Source organism: Amphiura filiformis, chromosome 3 (genome assembly GCF_039555335.1).
Source record: "Amphiura filiformis chromosome 3, Afil_fr2py, whole genome shotgun sequence".
Taxonomy (NCBI): domain Eukaryota; kingdom Metazoa; phylum Echinodermata; class Ophiuroidea; order Amphilepidida; family Amphiuridae; genus Amphiura; species Amphiura filiformis.
In genome coordinates, this window is record NC_092630.1 from 7,554,592 (window position 1) to 7,571,939 (window position 17,348).

A 17,348-nucleotide genomic window follows, 5' to 3' on the forward strand; every position below is an offset into this window, starting at 1 on the left:
TTTAGTTAGGCCAGAAATTGGCCTAACTCTCAAGGCAAAGTCAGTAGTCCACTTGGGAAGCTAACATACAGAGGGAGTGCGGTGACTGAAAAGATGATCAGTTGTGAAAATCTATCAATTGTGCACAAATTATTTAAATCGGAGTTTTAAGCTTAAATGCAATATCCAAAGTATGCACATTCATGACAATGGGCAAGTGGACTACGGAGTAGTCTATTAAATAACTGGAACATATGACCCTTAATTGCCATAAGTTATGTTATTTTAATCAATAAAGGCAAGTGGGATGTCAGGTGACCATATTTGTAAACTTTTATCCATTTTACTAAAATCTACAGTGTACATCTTAATATTCATTGATTGATCATACATGTTTTGGAAATCAGTCAATGAAGCCATTTGTCGCATAAATTTATATTTTCATAGGTGTTGTGATTCTTGAGTTGAGGCCAGTAATATTTCAAAATGAAAGATTGGGCATTTTCCCCTGCTTGAAAAAAATCATGGACATAGGATAGAAATAACACCCCTTATACCAAGCATTGAGATCTCCTTATAGAACCATACCATTTCACATTTGTGTTTGCTTTATTTGTCACAATATCTGCGTACAAATACCACTAGGTCATGCCCCCCTCCGACCGTTCTTAAACAAAGTGACCAATATATACTTCATTAACTTCTTCAGGAAAACTTTCATTGCACACACATTCTTGAAGGCCCAGATTATCATTCCATTTGGCCCTCACCTTAGAAAAAATAATACTGGAGGTACACTATTTTAGTCCCATGCCTAACAGTCCAGCATAGCAGAATTCCCATGGCGTTACACACAGGACTACTAGTACATGACATCTTGACTCTCTAGTAAAACCTTGGGATAAAAAGTTCTTCAGTAGCTACATTGAACATTAACCAAACAAGTGTTTCCCATTTTTTGTTTTGCTATTAGGCCAAGGCAGCCACTAATTGCGATGCATCTGTAATCTACGTACCAGCCCCATTCGCAGCCCGTGCTATAATGGAAGCAATGGACGCTGAGATAGGTCTAGTAGTATGTATCACAGAAGGAATACCACAGCAAGACATGGTCAAAGTAAAGCAACGTTTGATTGGGCAAAGCAAGACCAGACTAGTCGGACCCAATTGTCCGGGAATCATTGCTGTAAGTCTACATGTGTATAGTATTATACAGGGTTCCCATGGTCCTTGAAAGTCCTTGAATTTGAAAACACAAGTTCAAGGCCTTGAAAGTCCTGGAAATTTGCACAAGGTCCTTGAAAGTCCTTGAAAATTGGAATTTTACCTGAAGTATAATTTTGACAAAATTTGGGGAGTGGAGAGGATCTCTAACTTTCGTTAATACACAGCTTTTTGTGTTGTGGTAAGTCCTTGAAAATCATGTTTTTGGACCTTGAAAGTCCTTGAATTAAAGGCTTCAAGGTGCAGGAACCCTGAGTATAGTTTAGTTATGTATTATTCTACATCACAAGCAAAGAAACAATATCCAAAAATCACATTCAAGGAAAACAAAGCAATCAAATGACCAAATACTTGCAATGGGTTATTGAAATTGAAATCCATATATTCACTATGACAATGGGGTATTCCAATTGAAATCCATATACCCACTTTGGAAGATGTAACTGTAATCTCCCACACAGGGGGTGTAGATATCAAATGGACTGCCCATTGTATTAATCCCATTTGAAATTTACACTCCCTGTGTGGAAGATTAAAGTGATGTCTTTCATAGAGGGTGTATGGAGTTCAACTGAAATAGCCCATTGCTAACCTATAATACTGGTATGACAGCGCAGGTAGTGTAATGCACGACATCCAGGAACCAATGAAATTTAGCACTTACAAGCTAAATTATAGCCACTGACTAAGAGTTAGAGAATAAAAGATAGGATTTTGTCTTTTGCCTATCCAATATCGTGTCATAATGGATGGGCTGGCCAATATTTTGAGTAGTGGATGCCGGCGCAGTTCTCGCACGCGAACGCATTATCACGCGATCATTGAGGAGCAGCAAGCGTGCTGCCGTTGCGTGGCGGCGCGCGCCCTGACTAATATCACTATCAACTATTGTGAGATATTATACACCAGAAAACCAATCAAATTACGTGAATTCTTTACAAGACGCACCCATTTCCACTGTACATGATCGAATGTTTTGTCATTAAATTAAGGGATGAAAAAAAAAGGGTTAACAGATCTTTCTAGTCTGTCGGTTGGTCGTGTTTTTTTTGGTTTTGTTTTTTAATTGAATTGACCCAAAAAATCGCCAAAATCTGCATTTATTTTGCAATTTTGGATAGTTAGTGGCTAATTTGACAGGAATAAAACTACATTTCACACACTTAGCGTTATGGTGCACTTAATTCCGTAAATTGTACAATTTGGAAGATTTGCGTGTGGTTATTTTTCACTTACTTTGGTTTCACAAGAAGTTTGATTTAATCGTATGAATTCTGTTGTTTTCCAGCCGGATCAATGCAAGATAGGAATCATGCCAGGGCACATCCACAGGAAAGGCAACATAGGAATCGTCTCTAGGTCTGGTACATTAACATATGAAGCTGTGGCACAAACTACCGCTGTTGGGTTAGGACAGACTCTGTGTGTAGGTGAGTATGAAAGGCAACATAGGAATTGTCTCTATGTCTGGTTCATTAACATATGAAGCTGTGGCACAAGCTACCGCTGCTGGGTTAGGACAGACTCTGTGTGTAGGTAAGTATGAAAGACAACTAAGCGTCGGTAAAGTCAGGGCTCTGACAGTGAAAACTCACTCACACTGGTTGTACATTGACCTTAAAATCCATTGTATTTGGAATGGCTATCTGAGTCAAGGTGATTAAGCATGCTAGTACCAAGTAGGGTGCTTATAATGTTTGCAGTGTCAAATTTTGATGGCTAATTTGATTCAAATGACGGGCAATCCTCAATTTTGGGTGAAGCCACGATACTCTATATGATGTCATATAAGTGGGAAGGGAGACATCCTACCTCATATGTAGCAACCACTCAACTCCATTCTTGTTTTATTCTAGATAATAACAGCTTGTGAAAGTTGAATGTTTGCCATGCACTCAAATTTTACCAAAACTCCAATTTTACCAAGGAATATCATAATCAAAATAGTAATAAAGACTGCTCTCATTTGTCTGATTTTAGTAGGTGTATGGTATATGGTAAATATTGAAATTGTAAGCATTTCCTCTTTGATTTCTTCAAATTTAAATTTAAATTTACAAAGTGTGTGTATTTCTTACACACAATTATAGCCAAACTCTTTTTCAAATTGTTTTAGGACAAAATGCACAATTTTCTTACCGCCAGTTGATTCATAGTTGTGTGCCCTTAAGGTGCACTGAGCCTGGATGGGCTCTCTCTCTCTCTGCCTCTGCACTCGTGGAAGCTACATGTGCCTGGTTGTGATTATCACATTAGATTAATCCCTAATCCTTTTATTGGCGTGGTGGCAGCGGTGGGATTCGAAACCAGTCATCTCTGAAGTCTCTCAGCTGACCTTCCTGACAAAATTGGTGGTCATCTTGAACCCTAAATGTGTGATCTTTCACAAGACTGTGAGCGACCAGTAAGCTTAAAACAGTAAGCTTAAGCCTGCAAGGCTGCATATTAGCTTTATTCTGGTTCACATACACGAGTGTAAAAACAATCAGCAATGGCCACAACACATCGTGCGCCAAGCAATGGCCTTTAACAAAGAACGAAACAATAAACTCATTTGAAAGCTGGAAACATAACCTCCAGTATACACTGTCATTAGACCCAAGCTTTCCTCCCTACTTTGTTGAAGGAGCGGTATGGGTCAAAAAGTCAAAACTTCCCTCTTCGAGGTCTCACTAACGATGGTGAGGACATACAGGAAGCCCAAAGGAAAACAGCAGTCCAGAAAAATGCTGCATTGAGCTTATGCTTGGACAAATAGCCAACTATTGTCCAATTATCTCACGAAATACAATACTCAAAAACTGCACCAGCCTGAACAAGATATGGCAAGCCATCCGTCTCCATTTTGGCTTCCAAACAACAGGTGGCCACTTCCTGGAGTTCAACAATATTAGCCTTGGCCTTGATGAACGCCCAGAGGACTTGTACCAGCGTCTAGTAGCATTCACCGAAGACAACCTCATGCGTGAAGGAGGTGGCATCAGTCACCATGACCAAGTCATCGATGAAGATGAGGAGATTACGCCTACACTAGAAAACTTTGTAGTGTTAACGTGGTTGCGTCTTATAAACCCTGAGCTGCCCCGATTAGTAAAGCAGCGACGCACGTACAGAGCTAAGATCCTGCACCTTGGCTTCTATCAAAGCCGAAATTTCTCAAGCTCTGGATTCGCTCCTGGATGAGCTGAGCTCAAACGATGCTGCTCGCAGCATGCGACTAGTAGTCAGCGTGAGACCGATGCCTAAATTGAAAGCTAAGAAATCATTTGGTAAATCCTGCCCTCTGTGTGAGCAAGCTGGTCGGCATGACCATGCGCATTTCTTAAGCGAGTGCTCGTACCTCCCTGAAAAGGACAGAAAATACCTGGCCCGTGCTCGTCAGCTTAACATCCTTGATGATTGTGACAGCGACTCAGATTTAGCATGTGCCTTTGTTGACCAATCTGACCTTAGTGCGCAGCCCAATGTTCAGACAGCGCTGCGAATTCATGTTGATCAGTCTCCTTATGTAGATGCATTCCACAAGCACCATGCGGTCCGCATCATCATTGACAGTGGATCCACTGGTAATCTCATTCGCGAAAACACTGTCCAACGATTAGGATGCCCCACTCATCAGAGTTCGCAGTCTGCCCGTCAAGCTGATGGGTCATCCCCTCTTAAGGTAGTTGGGGAAACAACCTTCACTTTTACTCGTGACAGACACTCCTTTGTCTTTAAAGGTCTAGTTGTTAGAGACCTTGACGAAGAAATCCTTGCAGGTATTCCCTTCATGAAATGCAATGATGTCGCAATTTGCCCTGCTAAGAACCAAATCATCTTGAAAGATGGTACAATTATCACTTATGGCGCCAACAAGAGCCCCAAATCCCAGCACACTGTTCGTCGTGCCCATATACTTCGTGGACCTTCTCAAAACACTACCATATGGCCAGGCTCATACGTTGAGGTAAATCTCCTGCAGACATCGTTGAATCAGATGCTACTTTTGCCATTGAGCCCGTGTTGATACCCCGCTCGGTAAGTTCCTACCGCCCAAACAAGCCTGGCCCAAGCCTGATGTAATCACAAGTATTGCAGGCAGGGTTCGCATTCCCAACAATACTGGTGTGCCACTTGTCATCAGAAAGCATGAACATCTTGGCCAGATACACACTGTTTATTCACCATCACTAACTTCTAAGCCATCACACACTGCTGCAGCAGCATCAGTCAATGTCCCAAAGCCCAGTTCACCGGTTAACTACTCAGCTGTTGTTGCCCTTGACCCAGATGGTATACTTGGCACTTGTGAGCAATCCAACTTCCGCAGTCTTCTCGATGAGTACGATGAGGTTTTTGACCCTAGTTTCCCAGGTTACAATGGTGCTGTCGGCCCTTTCAAATCTGTGGTTAATATGGGACCGGTCCAACCCCCCCAACGCAAAGGTTGTCTCCCATTGTATGCACAGGATAAACTCCAAGAGTTGCAATCAAAGTTTGATCAGCTTGAAAAAGCAGGCGTCTTTGCTAGACCTGAAGATGTCGGTGTGTGTGTCGAATACCTTAACCCGTCCTTTCTTGTCAAGAAGCCTAATGGAGGCTTTTGTCTAGTTACTGCATTTGCTGATGTCGGTAGATATAGCAAGCCACAACCCTCTCTAATGCCCAATGTGGACTCAACATTGCGTTCAATTGCCAAATGGAAGTATTTGATTGCCACTGACTTGACTAGTGCTTTCTACCAAATCCCTTTATCCCATGAGTCCATGAAATACTGTGGTGTTGCAACCCCTTTAGTGGGTGCGTGTGTATACACGGTGTGCCATGGGTATGCCAGGTTCTGAAACAGCCCTTGAGGAACTGATGTGTCGTGTCCTTGGTGACCTCTTAGAGAAAGGTGTCGTAGCGAAACTCGCTGATGACTTGTACTGTGGTGGTAATACTGTGGATGAACTTGTTGAGAATTGGCGTCAAGTTTTGCAAGCTTTGTCAAAGTCTGGGTTACGTCTTTCTGCTTCCAAAACAGTCATTTGCCCCCAAAAGACAGTAATTCTGGGTTGGATTTGGTCAAATGGAACCCTTTGTGCTAGCCCCCATAGCATCGCCACACTTTCCAGCTGCTCGCCTCCAAGCAAAGTTGGTGGCATGCGGTCCTTCATCGGTGCATACAAGGTTCTGGCCCGTGTCATTCAGAATTGTGCCAGTCTGGTAGCCCCATTAGATGATGCTATTGCAGGGCACCAATCAACTGAAGAGCTTACATGGTCTGATAGTCTGCATACTGCTTTTCACAAGGCTCAAGAAGCACTGTCTTCCGCTAGGGCAGTCACACTTCCCCATCCCAATGATCAGCTTTGGATCATTACTGATGGATCCGTGAAGAAACATAGCATTGGGTCGACATTGTATATTCCCCGCAATGACAAACTCTTCCTCGCCGGGTTCTTCAGTGCTAAATTGCGTGATCGACAGCCAACATGGTTACCCTGTGAAATTGAGGCGCTGTCTATTTCTGCCTCCACCAAGCACTTCAGTCCCTATGTTATTCAGTCCAAACACAAGACATGTATCCTCACTGACAGCAAACCTTGTGTTCAGGCATATGAAAAGCTCTGCCGGGTGAGTTTTCAGCCAGTCCTCGGTGTCCACATTCCTCTCCACTGTCAGTCGCTTCCAAGCATCTGTTCGTCATCTTGCAGGATCAGCTAACACCCCTCAGACTTTGCTAGTCGTAATGCCCCTGACTGCACTGAGCCCACTTGTCAAATATGCTCCTTTATCAAACGTGAAGAGGAAGCAACTGTCCTTCGTGTTTCCGCACATGACATTCTGTCCGTGAAAGCTAAGCTCCCCTTTGCCAGCAAAGCAGCCTGGCATGCTATTCAACAGGAATGCCCGGATCTGCGACGAACACATGCTCATCTAGTTCAGGGTAGTGCTGTAATCGATTGTCGTAAGTATCGATAGTCGGAAAATACATAGACTTCCGACATGTCGGAACACTCAATGTCAGTATCGATACACAAACGACATGGCACACATGCTTAGATTATCTCAAATTGCGGATTTGCAATACCACTTTCGTTTGTTTGATGCATGATCCATGTAGTTCTAGCTGTTAGGCTTCAATACACTTGTTGTTAACTTGTTTCTGGAACTTACTGATAATAAAATTGGTAAACTCAAATCCGTGTTTCAAACTGCGTGAGTATCGATAATAGTATCGACATGTCGGATGTTTGCCTCCCGACATATCGATACCCAGAAAGCTTATCGATTACAGCACTAGTTCAGGGCACTCGCCCTTCAAAGAAAGCTACTTCTGTCAAAGATGTGAAGCGCTATCTGCAGGTTGCATCTATCGCTAGAGATGGCCTACTTGTTGTTCGTCGTGATCAACCATTGTCCCCAACTCGCGATTGTATTGTTGTTCCCAGACAGGTCTTAAATGGTCTTCTCACTGCCCTGCACATCCAACTTGACCATCCCTCCAAACATCAGCTCAGTTTGGTGACCCAGCGTTACTTTTATGCTCTTGATATGGACAAGGCTATTGATCAAGTGACATCAACTTGTCACCAGTGTGCTTCTCTGTCCAATGCCCCTAAGGCATTGATCGAGCAGTCCTCAAGTGACCCTCCCGATGCAGTTGGCATTTCTTTTGCAGCTGATATCCTGAAGCGTAGCCGCCAGCTTGTCCTTGTGCAGCGCGAAACCTCAACGTCCTACACAGCTTCTTGCATTGTCGAGAATGAACAACATGGCACATTGCGTGATGCCCTGATTCAATTGTGCATTGAACTTCGTCCACTTGATGGCCCCCCTGCAGTCATTCGTACTGACCCAGCAACAGGGTTTGTTTGACTCGCCAATGACAAACTTCTCACACGTTACCATCTATCGGTTGAGATCGGTCGTATTAAAAATAATAACAAGAATCCTGTTGCTGAGAAAGCCATTCGTGAGCTTGAAGATGAGTTGCTCAGACAAGATTCTACAGGTGGTCCGGCTACAGCATTATCACTTGCCATTGCTACTGCAGCCCTTAATACTCGCATCAGATCCCGCGGTCTTTCAGCCCGTGAGATGTGGTTTCAGCGAGACCAGTTTACCAATGAGCAGGTTCCTTTCACTGATTGTCAAATGATTCAGGCCCAGCATGCCTTGCGAAAAGCCAACCACCCACACAGTGCTCATTCAAAGGCCCCATTAGCCTCTGCCTCCCCAGCAGCAGAGTTGGAGGTTGGTGATCTTGTCTACCTCTACTCAGATCGCAAGAAATCTCATGCTAGAGATCGCTACTTAGTCACTACTATCGAAGGCCCATGGTGCAACATCCGCAAATTTGTGGGTTCTCAGCTTCGGAATACTTCTTATCGTATCAAGAAATCTGAGTGCTTTAAGGTCAAGTATTATCCTGACCTGGATTCTCGTCCCTTTCCCAAGTCGTCTCCACCCACCGAGGATTCCGAGTTTGTTGAAGTGGTCCCTGAATGTACTCCTCCAGAGCCTCCTTTCATACCTGTCGAGTTGTCCACACCTGCTACTTGTGACCCCCTGCCCAGGAATGCTAATCGCTCGCGCCCCAGTTCTGAGTCAGATCCTCGCGATCCCTTGCGCGATAGCGGTCATAGCTCCAGCAATACCTCCGTTTTGGTTGCCCATTCTAATCCATGTACCGGTAACAGCAGTGAGGTTAGTGAAAGTATCCCCCAAGCTAGTATGGTTGGCCCTGAGATCATGCCACCATTGCTCACACAAAGGCGTTCCGCGCGCCCTCACAAACTTCCTGAGCACCTGAAAGACTATGTGTTAAACTAAATGGACAGGTCACTGTGTACTATGACATTTTAATCCATCACCGTGTCCTCCTATGGTCACTTCATTGAACTTTGAACTGATTTACGATGTCATTTGGAATTCTAAAAGAAAACTCTGGAACTGACGTTTACTTCATTGAACTTTGAACCATTTTACATTCATGTTGAATGTCAGTTTGTCATTGCAGACAAAAAGACTCTTAAACCATGGAGGTATATAAATAAATGGAGAATGATCGCCAGAATTATAATCTCTTAAGTGGAGATTATCCTATTACCTCTATTCAATGAGTCACCAAACTTGAATGACTAGCCACTTCAGCCAAGCTATTGATCTCCACGATGGTTATGAGACTCTACCATGGTTCATTGATCGTCACTCCCAAAATTTCCTCATACTGAATTGACCCTACATTGACCCGCATGCGGAAGGCTTGTAAAAGAGACTGTATAATGACGTCAGCTAGTCAATTAGCTGTTCAAAGTCGCCGGTTTTGATAGCTTATAGTTTCAATGTATGATTGTGCGAAAACCCGATGAAATTTGGATGTTCTGTTCTCAAGTTATGAAACTGTTTTCTACACTAGTTGTGCCGTAACTTGACAAATATACTTAGTTTTCATGTTCATATATTAAGCTTTTAAGGGGTCTGAGGGAGTTCAAATATAGTGCAAATGAAAGCAAAACGTTTTTACCTTCCGATTGTGAAAAAAAATTATGTTGGGCCAACTTGGGCCAATTGAGTTAAGAGCGAGTAAGATTTACCGGAAGTACTGCGGAATTCAGCTAAAATCTTTTCATCATCATTAAACTTCTCATTTTATAATAAATAATTATCAGTATTTAGGCCTAAATGATTATTAATATTATTAGGGGCCATCATTTTCTTTGGAGGGGGGTTCCAAATAGGCCTATACGGGGGGGGGTCATAACTTTTTGGAAAGAAAATAGGGGGTCATAGCCTAATTTAATTTGTCAAGAATCATGACCAAAATGTAGGGGGTCACAATATGACCACAGATATAGGCCTACAGATAGGGTGTTTATTTTATTCAAAAGACTGATTTCAATGCAATTTTTTGGCGAAAATGACATTTTGATATCAAATTTTCTGAAACATGAGCACTTTCCAATAAACATTATAAGTAACTGCATTTAGCACCCCATTGAAATAAATGACCAGTGAAACAGACTTAACAATGTAATCAGCTTAGCATAATCAATATCCCCTGAAATTGCCTATTCAACAATAATTGGTCATAACCAACGTAGTACAAAAGATGCTTGGCTAGATCATTCTCCATTTATTTATATACCTCCATGCTTAAACTGTTGATGTTATTTTCTGTTGGCTCATTGCCTATTTTGAGTGTTCTAACCAACAGTGTCTTCATTCACATAAGCTGTTAGATTGGTTTCAGCAAGTCAGTTGTTAGTAGTAGTTGTTTAATAGTGTTATCATCACTTCCTTGTGAGGAAAGTGATCTTGTTTTTTTTTTTTTAAAAAAAAGAGAGAAAGAGGTAGTTACGCCAGTTGATTCATAGTTGTGTGCCCTTAAGGTGCACTGTGTCTGGATGGGCTCTCTCTCTCTGCCTCTGCACTCGTGGAAGCTACATGTGCCTGGTTGTGATTATCACATTAGATTAATCCCTAATCCTTTTATTGGCGTACAGTGTTTCAAAACAGTGCAAAAAATTAAATTTGACCAAATAATGAAAAGTTGCTGCCTTCCATATTTAAGACGTCTAACAGGAAAGTAATGATCTACTTTCATTGGCCTATGTTTTAGACTTATGAATGTGGTGTAAGCGGGTGTCGGTTATGGAAGTATGTGGACAGTAATATATTTCAATATTATTTATTCTGCAGGTATTGGAGGTGATCCATTCAACGGAACCAACTTTGTGGATTGTCTTGACGTCTTCCTCAAGGATCCAGAAACTCATGGTATAGTGCTTATTGGTGAGATTGGTGGTGGAGCAGAGGAGAATGCTGCCAAGTTTCTTAAAGAAAATAATATGGTGAGTGTCCATAAGCAAGAGTGTACCCTGTCATTATATTTTTGGGGGCGGGGGGGTTGGAGTACAAGTCGGATGGATTGAAACAATGTAAGTTACCAGTAAGTTATTTAGCAAGCTAAATTGATCCCAGCCAGTCGGGCTGGAAAGTGTAAAGTCCGGCACTTTACCAACTGAGCTAATGGGGTTGAGACACACATTTGCAGGTTTACTTGTTCGTATATAACTATGTGTATCGATGACTTGACTTGCTTAAAATCCTTTACACTTTTGTGGATGTGGCACTTCATGTTTGCATGTTTTAAAAGCACTCGAAAGTAAGCACATATGCTAACTATCTAGTTTTTACAGTACAAGAATATAAAGAATATTCAATTTTGACTATGCTGCCAAAATCAATGAAGAACAATGATAAGGTATGAGAGCATAGATCAGTCTATCACTCTGCAGATATAAATTGCTTTTATTTAAGCAAAACTTCAAAATATGGCCTGAAGACTCCAACTTGACTTAAATCCAAAAAGAATTGTAAAGCTCAACTTAGAGTTTTACACACATACACATAAAACAGAGACGGCATCAGATTATAAGGAATCATGGCCATATGTGACACGATTTGGTCCATGGGGACCAAAGGAGGCATTTTTGAAAATTGAGTTACTGTAATTAGTACATTAAACATACAATAGGCTATCATTTACTGAAAACACCAAAGGTCTAGCATACTTGTTTATAAAGTTATGAAGTTTTTACTCCATATTAAAAAGAAATATTAGTAAATTAATTCCCATACAATGTTGCTTATCATCAAGTCATTTTCTTGTCATTTGCAGGGTCCAGATCGTAAGCCAGTGGCATCATTTATCGCCGGTTTAACAGCGCCACCAGGAAGGAGAATGGGACATGCAGGTGCCATTATCGCTGGCGGTAAAGGTGGGGCCATGGATAAGATTAATTCACTGAAAGAAGCTGGTGTTGCTGTTACAATGTCCCCTGCCAGGATGGGAGAGACCATAATAGAGGTAAGAATGGCCAAAGTGGCCCACGTATAGAGTAGAACCAGGACCACAGCGATAACACTTAAAAGAAGCGTTTCATGATTTTAGCATATTTTTAGGGTATTTTCAATAGATATACATTAAAGAAATCTTATTTTAAGTTGATTGGAACATTGAATTTGTGAGTTGTATGTATTGCATGTATTACAGTGCCCCATAGGTCACTGTGTTGTCATTTCCATCTGCCCACAGATAAAAATCGCTGGCTTAGTGCCCGCTAGAATATGACCGTTGCTAGGTCAACTGGCTCACGCTTTCTTTGTTACAAACCACTGATCAAAATGATCACAACACAAAGCCTATGGCATATCATAATTTGGAATAGGTGAATAAGCCTAGGCTTGAACCAGTGACCAATTGATACTAAGGTGCACTATAATTTGGTTCACCTCAAGTTTGGTAGTGACGTATGTGTGTATTTTGCTCGCCCTTTAAGAGCCAGTCACATAATATACCACCTACCATCCATGGGCAGGAAAAACCTATGTGTCTTTCGCCCTTGAACATGTTTAAAACAATACTATGAATAAGTTACAAAGGAGGTTTTGCTTTACACATGTTCAGGGGCCAAAGACACATGGTTTTTCTTGCCCATGGACATAAACTAAAGTGCATCTGGTGTTACGGCTGCACCCAACTGCATAATGTGGCCATCCACCACAAAGGGTTGTAATGTCGACAGTACTAGTTCTGAATTATTTATGGTACATTGAACTTTTCAATGAACAATCAAAAACAAAGGATTTCTCAACATATTTATTAATTTTGTACTACTGTCCTAAACAAGCAATATAGCCAATATATCATTGTTTTGAGGATAATTTGCATGTCCAATATCTTAAAAATGAAAATGGTGACTTTACAGCCCATTTTGTGGTGGACACTTATGCATGTTATTCTATATTAATACACAATGCTATTGCACCTGTTGTTGAAGAAAGTATAGAATGTTTTTGAGTTTAACACTGAATTTTTTGTATTTTATTTTTTCAACAGGAAATGAAGAAAGCTGGCAAGCTTTAAATATACCTCAGGACTTGTGATACATCAAAAACATCTCTCAGGAGGGAGCCCATCTGAAATTCAAATATGCCACTAAATCATTACAAGAAGCTCGCTTATAAGCAATGGCTGCCGTGTAGAAATTCAAAATCATATATATAAGAGAATCTTGTCAGATGCTCAACTCATGAGGTAGTGGCTATTGAGGTTATATGCAAGGTTACCGAGTTGCTCCAAGAACCACTACCCCAAGATTTGACATCTTATACAGCGATGCACAGATTAAAATGGTAAAAACGGTAGCCATTGCGAGACAATGTTCTTGTACAGACATAATGGATATCACGCCAGCAACAGATGCTTTATTCCCTCGGTTTTATACCCTTTGAACCTCGTCTTATCTCACACAGGACATTGTATCAACTCAATGAAAATGTTCTGATGGCTTTTCCGAAAACTGGCTCAGTCCACCACCCCAATGTTCCTCATTTTATCTGCTTTTATTTATACCTAAACGGCCAATTTTGGGCTATTCCAGTTGAAATGCATACACCCCTATGAAAGACATCCATGACCTTAATCTCCCACACAGTGGGTATAGATTTCAAATGGGGTTACCTGAATGGGTGACTCTATTTGAAATCAACACCCTGTGTAGGAAATTAAAGTCATGTTTTCCATAAGGTGTATGGATTTCAACTGGAATAGCCTAAAACAAGAAAAGGATTGGGCAGATTCTGTGAAGTGGTCATTTTACAATTTAATGGGGGGAAATAAAATTACAAATTGGGAAAAAGGTAATTAACTGCCTTATTTAATGACCTAAAATGATGGACTGAGCAAGGTTTGTAAAAGTGCTGGTTAATTGTGTTTAATCAACCAATTTCTGCATGATATAATTGGGTTTGTTGTGTACAAATGGGTGGTGTAGTATTATTGAGGAAACATGTTGGCAGTGTGTAATCACTTGTACACTGACTGAGGTATTCAAGCCGCCTCAGTAAGATATGATTCGGAATAGTTAAGGTGGTACTACATCCCCTGATAAATTTTGTGACAAATTTTGCATTTTTCTCAACAAATAACTAGACACTGGTAACAAAAGTTATGTATATTATAGGGGCAAGGAATCCAATTACTTCACTGCAATTTCAGTGATTCAAGACAAGTGGTTCATAATATATGTTAAGAAATGAGGTACATTCTAGCGGTACCTCATTTCTTATCATAAATAGTGTACCGCTTGTCTGAGTCACTGAAATTCCAGTGTAGTAACTGGATTCCTTGCCCCTATAATATACATAACTGTTGTTACCAGTGTGTTTTATTTTTTATTTTTTGAGCAAAATTGAAAAATAGTCACAAATTTATCAAGAGGTGTAGTACCACCTTAATGACATCCAGAAACAAATTATACATAAATGCATATTGTGTTAAATTTGTGATATAAATGTGACATCTCCTGGTATTAATTTTATGATTTGACTATGCATACAAAAACAGTTGAAAGAGGTCACCTTAAGGTCAAAATTTTGTTTGCGGAAAACCTGCATAGCACTGGTTTGATATGTACACACTTTACACAGGTACATGAGGTCCTGGGTGAAAAGGGCACAAAATGTGTGTCTAAGCAAGTGCATTCAACCATGCATTAGAAAAGAGTGTACCTTGACATAAAATCCAGACCGGGATCAAAACCTTGCTGAGAATGTTCTGTTCATGGTAAATCATAGCAGGTATCAAACAAAGACATGGTAATTAGGACAATCACAATTTCATTTGTCTATTTATTGAGTTTTATTCAAAATGTATAATACTTAATTAAAAAATTAAAAACCATTTAACATTCAGGAAATACATATATTAATTTCGTAATTTTTAAATCAGTTAAAAATTTGTGTAGTTGTATTGATTTCACCGAGCAAAGGTGGTTAGACACATTTTGCCCGTCTGCGACCTGGGTGCAATCTGCCGTTACTTGGCAAGGATAATAAGCATGATTTAATACAATGACAAGGAGGCCTCAGGCTATTACTGAATGAATAGAATGATTGCAAGGCAAATAATCACTTCATGTCTGGCACAAAATATAGATATACAATACAATTACAAGTTTAAGCACCTTGTTTCTTGTTTTTCACAAATGAATTTATGTATGACAATTAATACAGTATTGAGCACATGAGGGGGGCAACTTGCACTTACCCAGAACACCCTTTATTATCTATCTTTTGTTACTACAAGCTCCATTTCAAATGCAGCAGGCTATAAACCGTTCTCTATCAAAATGTTAGTCCATTCGGTATAAGGAGGAACATGACCTTCTTCAAAATGTATGGATCTTAAACAAATGTGGAAAAGGTCATGTTGTCAGCTTATGGTAGAACCTACCATAATCCCTCCCATTTTTAGCGACAGGGTGTATGCGATAACTAGGGTAATCTGTGGGGTCATGTACCCCCTTATCCTGGATAGACTATAGTAGCTTATGGGTTAACTGCAAACTTTGAATTGTACGATAATTGTTACATATTTTTATGAAAAATTTAGCTGCTAAAAATGTGATGTATGTAAATTGAGAAATAATACATTTACATGTTGGGTTGAGCTTCATCAATTGCACTACCAAAAACAGGTGTAAAGATGTTATCAATCGATGACTGGATTTGTTTTGAGGCATAACATTTGCAGTGGGGACAAAAAAGTTGAGGGATAAACATCTCTGCTTCATTTTGATGGAACAAGACTCATATATTTCTAAATGTAAATCTATAGCCGATTTGTAAATTGACAAGACACGATGCCTGTGTGAGGCCACCGTATCATTATTTTCATCGTCTAAATTAGAATACCTGTGCAGTGTTATGAATGAATAGCAGAGTTTGAAGATATCTTCAAAATAAAATTATATTATGAAATAATTTATACATGTTTCCTTGTATTGTAGTTAATTAGTTTCACCAAGACTTGTTAAAGGCGAGAATAAATCGGTCTTACTCTACCGGAGTCACCCCACACAAATCTGACAGATATTTACAAAATAAATGGTGGATACTGGTATTTATAAAATGAATTATGCAGTAGTGAAGAGATTCTTTAGGTTTGTAGATTATTATATTTTGAAATGTTCATATTACAAATTCAAAATTTTGACACTGACATGACACGTTTTGTATGTCATGGACATACTTCAGAGTGATTGGTATCCTGTCATCCTCTAAACCACGCCCCCTTGGGACAGAGCTGTATTATCACAAGCAGAGAGGATGATGGGATACCAATCACTCTAATGATGTATATATTCCATTTGAGTAAATACTGTATAATTTGTTTCCTAAATGTCCACCATACATCCATATCAAAACGATGCACTTGTCAGCTGCTACATGTGTCTCATTTTACATAATAGCTAGGAATAAATACCAGACTTATCTCAAGTGGAATTCACCTCAAATCATACCGAAATCACTTGATTTAGGACTAGAGAACATATTCCTAAATGTACTAGTGACTTCAAATGATTTGAAGTGACCTCCACTTTAGATGAGTCTGGTATTTATTCCTAGTTATTATGTGAAATGAGACACATGTAGCAGCCGACAGGTGCATCGTTTTGATATGGATGTATACCAGATTTGAGTAGTGAGGCCGGTTTGTGCCCTCATACTTGAATAATCTGACCGATAGTTTAAAGGAAACAGGTTCACAAGAGATGTGGTAAAAATTCATTAATCTCGATCAACAGGTTCTTTTATCTTATTTATTGAGTTTATTCTACCAATCCTGATGAATCTTTTCACCATATTTCTTAAAGGGGCCTTCAGAGGTCCATCAATCCCAACCTACACCCCCCGAGGTAAAAGCAGGGGCGGCAAAAAAGAAGGGGCGGCGGAGGAAGAAGGGGGCAGCAAGAAGAATTATTAAAGAAAAAGGTGGGGCAGAAGGGGCATCAAGAAGAATTATTAATGAAAAAAGGGCGGGAAAGTATGGAAAATGTTACAAAAATTGTGCAACGAATGGGGTGGGCGGTGGTGGTTATGGGGGGGTGACACCTCTAAGAAATTGTGTTGAGAAATTTTTTTTGATCCTATGACCCCATCAAATGAGAGTGTAGCAGAATTAGACATTGATTCTCTGTGGATATCCTTTAAGGATTCTCTGCAATCAGCCATAAACCAGCATATTCCTTTTTAATTGAGTTCATCTAGCCTTGGATCACAGACGGACCCAAGAGAGAAAACTATGCCCAAATTCTTGATAGTCA

General features: G+C 40.3%; 1 protein-coding gene across 1 annotated transcript in view; it reads left to right on the top strand.

The window, feature by feature from the left end:
• LOC140147944 (succinate--CoA ligase [ADP/GDP-forming] subunit alpha, mitochondrial-like) overlaps positions 1-16,009 on the top strand; it is a 20,754-nt gene extending 4,745 nt beyond the window's left edge. Inside the window, 5 exon segments of the mRNA XM_072169737.1 lie at positions 953-1,165; positions 2,492-2,633; positions 10,876-11,027; positions 11,858-12,046; positions 13,079-16,009. Coding sequence (XP_072025838.1) covers positions 953-1,165; positions 2,492-2,633; positions 10,876-11,027; positions 11,858-12,046; positions 13,079-13,105 — 723 coding nt within the window. The 3' untranslated portion in view covers positions 13,106-16,009.
• Positions 16,010-17,348: the final 1,339 nt, after the last annotated feature.